This window comes from Quercus robur, chromosome 7 (genome assembly GCF_932294415.1).
Source record: "Quercus robur chromosome 7, dhQueRobu3.1, whole genome shotgun sequence".
Taxonomy (NCBI): domain Eukaryota; kingdom Viridiplantae; phylum Streptophyta; class Magnoliopsida; order Fagales; family Fagaceae; genus Quercus; species Quercus robur.
Window position 1 is genome coordinate 36,713,743 of NC_065540.1, and position 14,071 is coordinate 36,727,813.

The 14,071-nt window shown below is 34.8% G+C and overlaps 1 protein-coding gene across 1 annotated transcript; it reads right to left on the reverse strand.

Moving 5' to 3' along the window:
• Nucleotides 1-6,316: 6,316 nt before the first annotated feature.
• Nucleotides 6,317-13,427, reverse strand: LOC126693271 (70 kDa peptidyl-prolyl isomerase-like). Its single transcript, XM_050389190.1, has 12 exons — nt 13,210-13,427; nt 12,922-13,008; nt 11,130-11,390; nt 10,070-10,147; nt 9,813-9,893; nt 9,498-9,689; nt 9,302-9,388; nt 8,982-9,139; nt 7,777-7,900; nt 7,473-7,618; nt 6,803-6,930; nt 6,317-6,624 (listed from the first exon to the last, which is right to left on the reverse strand). Exons 1-12 carry the CDS (start codon nt 13,364-13,366, stop codon nt 6,525-6,527), a joined length of 1,599 nt encoding a protein of 532 aa, XP_050245147.1. The 5' UTR covers nt 13,367-13,427; the 3' UTR covers nt 6,317-6,524.
• Nucleotides 13,428-14,071: the final 644 nt, after the last annotated feature.

The window sequence follows — 14,071 nt, forward strand, 5'->3', positions numbered from 1 at the left end:
TCCAGTTCTGCCGATCAACACCTTTAGCTCGAGATATACATATAGCTCCATCCACTGATTTTTGTTTCCGGTTAGACCCAAATTCAGCCTCTCCATCTGTTGGGTCTTATTTTGATATTTTTTGTTTTTTCCATGTTCCTCCATTTTTTGTGTTGTGTTTACTGAGACATTGGCTCACTTGGTTGTGAATGCTTGTTTATTTATGCACTAAGAAGTGTTAATTTAATTGAGAGATGGAGCAATATGAGTTAGTTGATAATCTTTTTTTTTTTTTTTTTTAATAAATATATTAGGGACTAATTTGTATTGGGCCCAAGAATAAAACTTAACACACACTCTCCAAATAACCTTACAAATCAGCCCAAGCACCACATATTGGCTCATATTTTATCCCAAAATTGACAAAAGGTTAAAGAAAAAGAACAAGTACTGCATATCAGCCCATATTTGTTTATATTAAATAAATGCTTATTTGAATTTTCATAATTTTTTAGTTTATACGTCCGCCCCTTAATTCGTTTCATAATGTGGGTTGGGTTCGAAGACTTTTGACATCTGAGAGTGAGTTTTAAACATATATTGACGTGACTTTTGAATTAAAGCAGCAGTTCTTTTGTAGACTGCTTCTAACTAAATGAATTAAAGCAGAAGGGAGTGTTAATGAATTAAAATGCAGTGAAAGTTGAAACGAATTGAGTTCCTTTACTTTTCGATGAACTTGAAGCTGTTGGGCTTGGCCTTCAGGATTGAAGCTTTAATGGGCTAGTAGACTTGATCATGTCCTGGGATGGGTCCACATGGACCAGCTTTATGCTTGCAAGACGACAAAATATCTGTGCTCTGAAGTCCAATCCATGCCTTAAAAGATTACTCTCAAGCCCAGCCCATGTATGGCCGGCCCCTTAAAATCTTTAAGCGTCTACTCCGTCTCTTGTCCTAAAGAATAAATGAGGCTGATAGGAGGACCACCCAGAACAAAGTTTTTGTCTCATCCTGGTTTTCTTTTGTCCATTGGGCTGAAATTAGAGGTTGGATCTTGGTACATGGCAAGTCTTTTCCATCAAGAGTGATAGGTTGGATCTTGAGTTAATGGATTCAGAAACAGCCTTAGGCTGTTTTCAAGTGATGAGTTATGTTAACTCAATGGCAATAGGTGTAATTTTGGAGCACAATTGGGTCCCACAGTAGTGTGTAGTTACATCACTGCAGACCCACAGAAGCTGCAACAGATATTTTATAATAACTTTCCCAACTACCCATGCTAGCTCACTTCATCTCACTTTCCCTTTTCTTTCTCCCAAACCCACAGCACACTTCAACTTCCACCGATCAGTACCTTTAGCCCGAGATTTACACACAGCTCCGTTCACTGATTTTTGTTTCCAGTGAGACCCAAATTCAGCCCCTCCATCTGTTGGGTTTTATTTTGATATTTGCCATATTCCTCCATTTTTTGTGTTGTGTTTACTAAGACCTTGGCTCACTTGGCTGTGAATGCTTGTTTATTTATGCCACTTTTTTTACTCTTTACTCAAGCATAACTTTTATGCTTCTTTTTTTGTTTTTATTTTTTTATTTTAGGCATGTCAACCTGTCAAGCGTCCAATACGGTCACGGCATCCCAAATAAAGTATCTATTCTTTATAGGACATCATCCCCTCAGGTTCAGAAGAACTCAACACTATTGACTTTTTGCTAATTCTAATTGATATATTGACAAATCTTGTGCATTGAAAATAGGAAGAGTGCGGATATTTGAAGGAAGTTTAAGTCGATTTGCTTTATCGAGTGTGGATCTTCTCCTTGTTAAATGGTCAAAGATTTTGTTTTCTTAGATGACATGGGATAAAATCAAACATTTGAAAGTGTACTGGACCTAGATGATAGCGTTTTATTAAATAAAAGATTCAGCCAAAATTAATTTGAGCAAGCAAGCCAGAGAAAGGGAGCCATCGAAGCAAAATGCCTATATCCTGATTCGTTGGGTTTGGTTTGATTATGGTGAATATGAATCCTAGCCGAAACTGTTCTTGTCTATATACCTTCTAATATAGCACTTAGGTTGAGTTAAACTGTAGTTTTTCAAATTGTTTGTGAATGCTAAGTATGCGACCAATTATCGTGGAAAAGCACAACGCAAGCCTCAAGAAATTAATGTACTGAAATTTGCTACCATAGTAGGCTTCTAGTTCAATCTTCTCCAGACTGCAGTCTTACTTCAATCCAAAATATGTTTCGACATGTATATTTTTTGATTCCCGTACTCAATCTTAGGAAACAAGAAAAATGAACAAAATATGTCAATCTGTACTTTTCCTCAGCCTATATGGTACTAGGGTTCATCATATTAGAACTAAGCTGCAAGTATCTCGGTTGATTTTACGAGTACAAGAGACAGTGTCTAGCTCAGCAATGCTGTAAAAATATGTCAATCTGTCTGTGTCTAGCTTAGCAATCCTGTAAAAAATTTGTCTCACCGTTCATTTCCCACCTACACTTGTTAGCATGCATGCCCTCCTGAACAAAAGCCACATGAGTGGTACACAAGGGACCTTCTAACTCACCTAAATGCAGTAGTGAGAAATACGTGAAATGCACTAGAACATGTTTGTGGAATTTTCAGTGTCCTGCTTCAATCTGTTGGTAGAGAGTGCAGTGAGTGGGAACATGTACTATGAGACATTAGCCCAAATAATTCACGCGGAGAACAAATCTATTGATTTGTCGAATTCAGAAACAGCCTTAGGCTGTTTTCAAGTGATGAGTTATGTTAACTCAACAGCAATAGGCGTAATTTTGGCGCACAATTGAGTCCCACAGCAGTGTGTAGTTACATCACTATAGACTCACAGAAGTTTCAACAGATATTTTGTAATAACTTTCCTAACTACCCATACTAGCTCACTTCATCTCACTTTCCCTTTTCCTTCTCCGAAACCCACAGCACACTTCAACAACTGAAGCAGAGCTCCAGTTTCGCCGATCAGCACTTTCAGCCCGAGATATACACACAACTCCGTTCATTGATTTTTGTTTCCGGTGAGACCCAAATTCAACCCCTCCAGCCGTTGGGTTTTATTTTGATATTTTTTGTTTTTTCCAAGTTCCTCCATTTTTTGTGTTGTGTTGTGTTTACTGAGACCTTGGCTCACTTGGTTGTGAATGTTTATTTATTTATGCCTCTTTTTTTACTCTTTACTCAAGTATAGCTTTTATGCTTCTTTTTTTGTTTTTATTTATTTATTTATTTTTTATTTTAGAAGTTTCTCTGTCTTGTTCCTTTGTTACAGCCATGGTATTATGAACAAAGTCTGCTTTGCTCTGCTGTTGGCTTGGGAAAAAAAAAATTTATCTGTACCGAAACCCTATCAAAACATCGTCACAGATTCCTTGAGGTTTAGATTTAGTTTTTTTAATCATCATTTTTTAAGAAAACTAATCACCCTCTCATGTTGTGGGTTCCCTTGCTTTGCTCATTTTTGAACAATGTAAACAATGTTTGCTTTGCTCTAAAGAAATATTTGTATTATAAACTATGTCTGCTTTGCTCATTTTTTAAGAAAACTAATCATCATTTTTTTTACTTTGCTTAATCCGTGCTCTGGGTTCCCCTGCATCAATACATCAATAGAGTATGTAACGTAGCTACTGAGAGAATATACATCAATACATCGATAGAGTATATCCATATCCATAAACAATATGGTGGGTTTTTAAGGGAGGATAAAGTGAAAACTATTGCACCTTAAGATAAGACCCCTATGAGGATCTAGGAAACAAGGCATATTTGAAAATCACAAAAGCTCTCCATGTGAAGGAGAATAGGATAGTGTTCATGGGCATGCTAAAGCATAGGAGGCGGGCATTGATGGACGATATTGTTAACCCGAAGGATTGAGACATGGAGCATATTTTATTATGTTATAGTTATTGTGGTATTGTAGTATTATGTTATGGTCATTGTAGTACTTGTACATTCTGTCACAAAAATTGTTGTGATTTTGGTTATTAATTTCTCTACTATGGATGTTTGTGAGGTTGCCTTTTTTATTTCTAGACTTGATGCATTCCTGTATGTTGAACTATTTTAAGTTATTATTCGGAATATTTATGATAATTTCCCGTATTCGCCTTGGTTTATTGTTGAGTGCTTGTTATTAGCATTGGTTTACTAAATACATCACATAGGTTAATAGTATGTTGTTATGGTGTGTAGGTAACAATGGCATCAAAGAGTGAATGGTTAGATGCATTCTTGGCTTATGATTTTGACGAATCATACTTCAACAACGTTGATGATGACAACGTTGGTCATGATACTGATGATGATGACTGGTGGGGTTCAGAGTGCGATAGCGAAGATGAAGTACAGTTTGACTTTGTGAATCCTTTGGTAGGTGAAATTTTCACCTATATGCAGCAACATTATGATAAACAATCCATGTGTGATAGTATCCTCACAGGGCAAGGATACATGGATGAACTTGATAGTAATCCTAATAAATGCTTTGAGATGTTTTGCATGACACGCCTGTATCTGTTACATTTAGTGGATGAGTTGGTCGGTCATGGATACTTGATGGAAGGGTAGGGAGATGTGGATGCCATGAATGCTGACTAGAATTGGTGTTATAACTACTTGCCTCTGACATTGTTTGAAACCCCCAACCCTACATGTATAGACAACCCAATTCAAAAGGCACAAAGAATGGATTGCTCTTGAATAAAATAAATGTAGGAGAGCCTAATAACTGAGCAAATACAAACACACAGCACTTGCACACAAATACAAACACAGAAAATTTCTGATTTTTTGTTGTTTTTGTCACAAAATATATATTAGGACTCAAACTTGGCATGAGACTTGAACCAATGGCCTCAAACACATATCCATACAAAGCCGAGGAAATGCTAGAAAATAAGTTTAAGCAACAGCACTGAAATAAGCACCATCATGAACTTATTACATAAAACCGTGGGTTATAGAAGCCAACAAAAAAAAAAAAAAAAAATATATATATATATATATATATATATAAAAGAACAAGATGAGTAACATGAAGCAAATTTTTCATTAATCATTTTGAGGAAAAAAAAGAAGATTTCCATAAAAAGCCGTGGAAAAGCTAGAAAATAAGCTTAAGAAACAATTCCAAACAAACTTTGGTCATAGAGCTATTAAAGGAGAAGGGAAGTAGTACCAGATCTATTGCTACTTCAATAGCTCTTTCTGTCTTTGTCTACCCATATAGAGAGGAAAAGTGATTTCCTAAAATGAGGGAAGCACTAGTGGTGTGTGTTTGTGACTGTTTTAAGTGTATCCGAAATTTTTGGTGACTGTTGTAAGCATGGATGCTTTGTGTTTGTGTCTGTGTGTGCGAGTGGTGTGTGTGTTTTTAATTAAGCAGTGAGTTCGATTGAACAACCCCCTTTACCCTTCAATTCTCATCACCTGACATAAGCAAAATTCAAATCCAACCACAAATTCACACCATTTGATTGTTCAAGAATCAAGATAGATGAAATAACAAAATTAGGAAATATAGGCCCAACATCATGAAAACGTTAAGTAATAAGCAAAAGACCGTGATTGAGTCAATTGAACAACACCTTAAAATCTTCATATTAAAAAAAAAAAAACCTAACATAAAAAATTTCAAATCCAACCTCATATTCACAGCATTTGATAAAATTACGAGATCTGAAGTAAAAAATTTATGAAATATATAGACAAAATCATGAAAACGGCAAGAAATAAGATCACAAATTTCTCTTCAGCAGAGCCATAGTGCTGCGATGGGTTTACAAGTTGAAGGTGAGAAAGATGAGCAACGTAGGATACCTGGGATTCCTTCGTGTGGGTTTCTGGAGTTGGAGATGAGGGAGGACCTTCAACCCTCTTGGTAACGGAGGGATCTAGCGGAGAAGTGAGGGGCAGAAAATGAGAGGCGGAGTGAGGGTTTCAAGAGATCAAGGTCGGTGGTGAGAGGGTTTGAAGAGAGTGTTGAAGTTGATGGGGAGAGAGTGTTTTGTTGTGCAAAGGGTGTGAAGAGGAGAGAGAGAGAGAGAGAGAGAGAGACAAGGGTAGGCTTGCGTTGTCAAACTACGTTAAAGTTTGTTTATCAAAATATTGATGCTAACTTCAACCAACTCTTAAGTTTATGTCCTCTTTCTTGGTGCTGACTCCTAGATCACTTTTTATTCTTTTTTATTTCTTCAATTTTGTTATTGCATCAGTTTCGGTTGTCTTGCTTCAAAATCAGATTGTTCACTGATATTCTCCTCTACAACTGCCCAATTATCTAACTATAATACATAAGCAATAGATTTGTATTGAACTATTAATATCATTCAGCCAAAAAAAAAAAAAACTTTAATATCATGAATTAAACAATACAAGGCTGGTTTCCATACAATGGGCCACCACTTGAGAACAAATTGGTGCCAAATCAAAGAAATTAATCCCATATGATTCCAGTATTAGTGAAGCTTTGCTAGTAGAGAAGAACTGGAATACTTTTCAACTATCCCATTCTTGAAAGCATTGTGCTGAAAATCTCTGTTTGATATCTAGCATATTCCCTTTGCTTATCTTTAAGCTCCTTGTACACGAGTTTCACATCTCTATTATTTCAAAATCAATGAAGGAATAATGTATTAATGAATTGAAGAAAAATATAAGCAAAAAATTCATAGAGGAAGTATCTACTCAAATTGGTCTTCATACTATCAATACAACGAATTCAGCAGTGGGAGGGGAGTGGAGAGAAAGAGGAAGAGATGGGATTCACAACACTCATACCTATTATTTGGATCACTAGTTAGAGCTCTCTTAATATCATCCTCAGCTTTGTCTAGCTCAGATATTTTTAGATATGCTTGGGATCGTCTATATAGAGCTTTGACATTGCATGGATCATGTTTTAGGACCTGATGCAAAGCATAAAAGCAGTATTCATTCTTGTTATCTTACAATGAAGAAATTTCTATGATTGATTATTGAGATATTGAAGCTTTAAAATGTCCTTTTTGTGTATAAAAATGTAAACAGGTAATGTTAATGTCTGAGAAAAAGTCAAGACTGCCAGCACCATACTGCCATTAAGAGGCATGTAGTTTTCATTTGTGAGGCATCCATAGGAAAGAAGACCCTTCCATGAATCAAGTTTCCACTAGGCTTCAATCCATTCCAAGCATCACCGGCATCAATACCAGTTCTATGTCTAGATTGATTCATCACTACTATATCAAGCACTCTAGAATCTTATAAATACAATCAAGAGACAATAATCCAACTAAAATGACTCGAGCTGGAAATCAGAAAAGACCTGTATCAGTACTATATCAAACACTCTATACCCTCAAATACAGTGCTTGCTGCATCACAACCATATCAAGCACTCTATACCCTTTTGGCTCTGTATATTATTTGCCAATGAAGAGAAAGAAAAAGGGTGTGGGGAGGAACATACCTTTGTGCATAGTGTTGAAGCTTCAAGATAGTCCCCCAATTTAAGTTTACAAGCTGCACTGTTCAAATTACTTGAAAACCATAGGGCCTTTGCTATGGACTTCTCATCATCAGTGAAAGAGTGGTCAAACTCTACATATGTTGCAGCCTGAAAATAGCAGTTAAGCAGATACTTCAGTTAATGCTCAACATCATCCCCCCCCCTCTAAAGATATATGTCAGTCCATGCAAAAATACTATTACTCCATTCACATTATAGACTATCTCCTAGTATAATAAAAGAATTTTCATATCAGAGGAAATTTCCTTCTCATATTTTCTGGAAGCACGCCAAAACTTCCCGGCCTTAAACAGCACATTTCCATCATTTTTCTTCCTCTCACATGCTTCTATTTTCTCTTTAGTGTCCATCTTCCAAAATGGTTTCTCCTGTAAACAGGATAAATTCATCAGAACAAGGAAAAAAAAAAAAAAAATCATAATTAGCATACACATCAGAGTTGGTCTTGCCCACCACTTCTTATTGTTCCTAGTTTATAAAAGAAATAATGATTTTGAAATCCACATGGAAATTGCAGAAAAAAAAAATAGCTCCTGAGACATGGGCAATAGGTTGAAAATGGGTACAGGCTACATAATAATGCTCATAAGAAAAGGATGCTGTTTTCTTAAGCTTGACACATTATTCTTAAGCTCTAATGTGCAACTCACATTAGCATTGATTTAAGGTTTTATTATAGTATGATTATCCTTACCATTATAATTTATAAATAAAAATATATAACAGAGGACATGAAATAAGAGGTACAAAATAGTCCAAATTGGTGCTCAACATGAAACATGTGCTTGATTTTAGTGGAATAACTCATCTACAAAAAGAGCTCTAATATTCAAACTCATATGACTGAAGATGATAGAAAGAAAGTTTTAATTGAGTGAATTATGCAAATTTAAATTTTCAGTTCCTGTTAGAATTTAACTATGAACTTGACAAGTGATAAAGGCAACTAGATCTAAGGCCTTCTTCATACTATATTTTTAGATTCAAGATACAAATAAAAATTGTACTAGCAGGAAATAAATAGAAAAAAAAAGGTGCTAAGGACAGAAACTAAGAAGTGCATTGTTGAGCATATCTAGAAAGAGGAGACACTCTGGTTAGTTTAATGCAGGAGTCAATCACACTAATTATATGGGAAGACTTAAAACATCCCAAGATAATAATTGCCCATTAAGAATCTTTAACTGTACTTGCAATATCTCAATCTTTTGTTTTATGCTTTTTATTACAAATCACATCATATTTGGTTAGCATCACAAGGCATAACAGAAGTCTTGTGAATAAAATGTCAGTAAACAGCCACCAACAGATTCAACACAACTTGTTAGAATATTGACCATAAAAAGTTTTGCTTGAAGGAATTAAAGGAACATATGATCAATGCTTCACAAATGATTGCCACTTCCTTTTCCAAATGGAAGTGGAATAGGAGATATAAGAATGGAGAACCTTAATGAAGTCAATCAATTCGACTTCATAAAAAAGGTCTTCATTTGCCATCCCTGAAATGTCATTGCTATGCAAATATCCTCTGGTGACAGTGACTAGGGCTTGTTCTCCTTTTTTCATAGTCATGATTGCTCTGTCTAAACCCTCATTTATCTGTTCTGCAAAGTTATGCGACAATTATCAAGATTACAAAAGATGCACAGATTATTGATCATTCCAAAAAGTAGTGCACACAAGAAAACAAACAATTATCAAGATTACAAAAGATGCACAGATTATTGATCATTCCAAAAAGTAGTGCACACAAGAAAACAAAGTACCTTCTAGGGTTGTAAACTCAAAAGGTTCTTCATTTGACCCCTTCCTCTCAAAAACTGTTCCATCTTTCAATTTACCATAGTATATCACTGAGAAAAATGAATTATGAAAACTGTCAGGATTATTTTTTATCTACATTTGAAAATTCAATAGACAAATGAGAATGACAAACTGGAATATGTTTTATCATAAGATTACCTTTCACCACGGATCCTTCATTTGGACGGTCGAAGCCTTCACCAACTTTTGTGATCCTTTTAAGGACCTTCTTATCTCCGGTGACATCAACGACACTTTTCCAGGACACAAGTTCAAGTTTGATGGTTAAATTAGAATCGGAAGGAACATCATCAGTGTCTGTAGCTCCATTTTCATTTTGTCTAATACCATCTGAAAAGGAATGACTTGAGCTTAATATATGTTCTCTAGTAGAAGGTGTAGAACAAAGAAAAGTGAAGTACATTTACTTAAGACATACTGCCTCAAAGGGAACAAGTAACAGCACCAACTTACATGAAAACTTCACAGCTAGCTCTGCTTTCTCACCCCTTCTCATTGTCTTCACTGCTTTGCTTATGGCAGGGCAAAGATAACCTGTTCCCATAAAGGAGGAAAAAACCAAAAACTTCTGAGAATAGGCAGACTAACATTTTTCTAAGTCATAGCTAATTATTATAGATGTTTCTTCACAGTAATTATGATGAAGAAATCTGATTCTAATTGAATGGAAATGTAATTCCATAATTAATTAACAAGCAAGTTCAACTTACCATCACTTACATTAAACTCCACACCTTCATCAGACTTGGAGACAAGTGCTGCATTCTCAAGTCGTGCCTCATACTTCACTGAAAAGATAGAAGAACGCAAATGTAATCATGCACTCCCAGAAGTATAAAAATAATTAAATAGGAAAAAATAACACAGCTGATGATCTGGCTAGTTAACTTCAGACATTCTTAATTTTTTCTGAAAGCAGTCCAAGTCCCACCCGATCCCATCCACTAGCCAGGTCTAAAGGCTACTTCAAATGAACGTTCCATGAATGTTTAGATCAGACTCTGAAGGAGTTATTAGAATCTCACACTTTGAATGATGGGGATTAGATTATACAAGCAGTGCTCTATTATTGTGTTTATGTTTACTTCATCGGCTAAAGAATATTCATATCAACACATAAAGACATGCTCACATATGTAAATATTTTAGTTTCATGCGAAACTTGTCTGTCTGTAGAAGATTAACATTCAATTCATTGTGATAGTTATTTTTTTTTAATTCCATCAGACTTTTTCCACCTTGTGTCAGTGAATGTCCGTTCAAGGACTCAAAATTTTAAGCCTCTTCTTTGAGCGTATAGTTTTCTTTCTACAATAATTACCAGTATGGACCAAAAAGGATAATATACATTCTTTTCATTTTCTATATTGCCTTTTGGATTTGCTGATAAGAATATCTCATGTGAATCGAATATATGACTGAATTTCTATGGAATCGTTAAGACACTCTTTTGTATTTTCCCTTTTTTCGTATCACAGAAGTACCATTTTGAAATTACAACCTTCATAATCAATGGAATAGAATGATGATAGGAAGTATGGTCTAGCAACCTCCCAAGCTAATGCAGCAACTTGATATTTGTTATCAAAGTTAATAACCACTCCATGGGGTAGTAGAATTGGCTGGGGACCACGCCTCATGAAGATGAGGTCACTAGTTTGAATTTCCCTTGCCCCATCCCCCTAGGGAGAAAAATTCACTTGCATAAAAAGAAATCACAAATTTAATGACCAAACTTTTCAATGGTTTAGTTTGTCGATTCAATATTACCTAACACTTCATCAGCTTCTCTTGGAGTCGCCCATCCCTCACCCTCCCTGGTTATCTTCTTTAGTATTCCTCCATCACCAGTTACGTCCCTGATGGAGGTCCAAGAGAGCATTTCAACATAAAAAATGAGAGTTGAATTGGGAGGAATCAGGGGTGGAAAGCCGAGTTCACCATAGGCCAAGTTTGGTGGTATTATGAATATTGCTCTCTCACCCTTCTTCATAGTGGCAACCCCTTCATCCAATCCTTTTATGACTTCACCTGAAATCCAAATTGTCATGGAACGACCAAAAAAAGAAAAGAAAAGAAAAGGGAAACTAGAAACACCTTCTTCTAATGAAGATGCAATCTAATGAACTCAATTGTTTCTCCATAATAAAAATAAAAATTATGATTTTCACTTTCAATACATATGAAAATTGGAGAATAAGAACAATTATGAAGAATTAATATGACAATTTTTGTGAAGTGATAGAGCCATCTCTTACAACTTCTTCCCCATTTTAATTTGGCAATGCAAACATAGCAGACAACTTTTTGATACTTTCAGAAGCAATTGTTATAATAGTATTCTTCCTAAGGTATTAAAGTTTAGGAATTGTTATAATAGAATTGAAATTCTATAAAAATGCTCTTCAAAAAGCATCTCAATGTTATCATTATTTTCTTTTTATTGTGATTTTTATTATTATTTTAAAATACAAATTAAAATCTTGAAAAACAAATCCAAAAACCCTGTTCTCTTAATGGGTTTATGGCTTGTATTCTCATTTAGTTGTTACAAAGGCATCTCATTTTTTTGGATTTCAGTTGGCACAGCTGGTAAACACTATCATCATCTAGTAAAGGACCTAAAATTGAATCTTGCCTATACCAAAAAGAAACCGGAGGTGGAAATCATGAAGGAGTATTTTGCTACAAGGATTTTCATGAGCATGAAAGTTGGATGCCCTCAAGATTATTGGTGGCTAGTCTGTAAAATGAGAATGACCCAGTAACTAAGGTACATACCAACCAGTGAGATTGGTTGGTGACAATTTGAAGGTTAAGTTAGTAAAGAAAAATCATAGAGTGGGCTTGAGAAAAAAATGACAGGGCATTGAAATAATGGAGTGGATACATTTTTCTCTGGTTGAGAGGGGTTTGTAGAGTATCTCTAGTGGTATTTGGTGGGATCTTCCCCATGCAGTCAGGAAGAGAACCTGCCATAATGCTATCCCCCTATGTTCTTTGGTGGCTTCCTTATGTGTTCTTGCCAATCTATTTTACTACATAACTAAATAATTATTATTCTTCTGTGCCAAACTTTATTGGAAATGCAAAAGAAATCTTTCCTATTTTTATCAATGTCTTTTAAACATATAAGAGGAAAGCAAGCATTGTGAACAAAGGAAGGAAAAAGAAAGAAGAGAAAAATACAAAATAAAGAATAATAACACTTTCCTTGAAAATTTGTGTATAAAAAAATTACGCTGCATAACATGTTATATGTATGCATGTGCATTATAGACTTTAGTCCCTCTAGAGTTAAATCCAAACATCACCACTAAACCAACGTACAGAGAGAAAAAAAAAATTTTTTATTTCAGTAAGATTGCACTATCAAATTCAAGTTTATTACATTCTCAAAAAAAAAAAAAAAAAAAAAAAAAAATCAAGTTTATTCAAACTTCTTTACTAAATAAATAAGCATAATTAAAATTAGTTAAATGACAAGGCAAGCATACAACATCGTAAGCTAAAGCATTTTAGTCCTCTACCATGAGTATTAATTGATTTGCACACTACTTACTTTGGCCTAGTTTGAACCGAAATGGAGTTCCTTTATCTACATTCGAATCCAGACAAGCCCCGCCCTCGACGCGTCCGCTAAAATGAACTGGAAAATATGAAACATCCTCAGACTTCATGTTCATAATCATGTGACATTAACCAAAAAAAAAAACAGAAGTATGCTGTTCTGGAATTTGCATGTATGAAATTTAATTAGTCATGCAGTGACTGAAAATTAAATGTTTTGGCTTTCTTTTGTTTTGGTTAGCTTTGTATGAACTACAGACAGGGAAATGGAATGGAGTACCTTCCACTTCGTCCCCTGGAAATGGAGTCTGCCATGAATTGCCTTTCTTGAGAATCTGCTTTCTCAGGCCTTGACTTCCGATTTCACTTTCTGGGCATCCTGAATTTTTGGTTTTAATGTCACTTTCCAAACTGGAAATGGGAAGAGAGAGTGCCATTGAAAATTGAGAGAGAGAGAGAGAGAGAGAGAGAGAGAGTGTGTGTGTTTCAAGTAAAAGATAAGCCGTTGTTCGTTTCCCTCCTCCTGAAGCATTCAGTTTAGATTTTTTTTTTTTTTTTGGTTAGGTGTCTAACTCGGAGAGTTCACTCACCTGAACTCGGGACTGGTTGGATGCCAGATTGACCGAGTTGTTACACTGCTTGCAAATTTCCATTTGTTGAACTCTGAAATCAACTTTTAGTTACGTTATATTATTCAATAATTTGTTATTAAATTTATATTTTGAATAATTTAATTTAATTTTAAATTTATCAAAATTCGCATTTAGTTAATAAATATTGAGTTGTTTAATATTTATTAGAGTTACACGAATCCAATAATTTTTTTAGAGTTTTAACATGTGACATCTGTTTTCGATGATTGTGCTAATTATTATCAAATTAAAATACTAATTGATTTTTAGTGTAGATTGGAATTGAATTCTAGATTTCCTATTTAAACTATTAGAGACTTTACCATTTGATCTAATTAGAACCCACAACACAACCTATATACACCAAAGTAAGAAAAAAAAATGATATTGATTTTTGTTAACTATGATTTTTTTAAAATATTTTTTTGCCTAATTTTTAGAATCAGGATTTCTTATAAACTTCTTTTTCTTTTTTTTTTTGTTTTTTGTATTTGTAGAACATATCCTTTA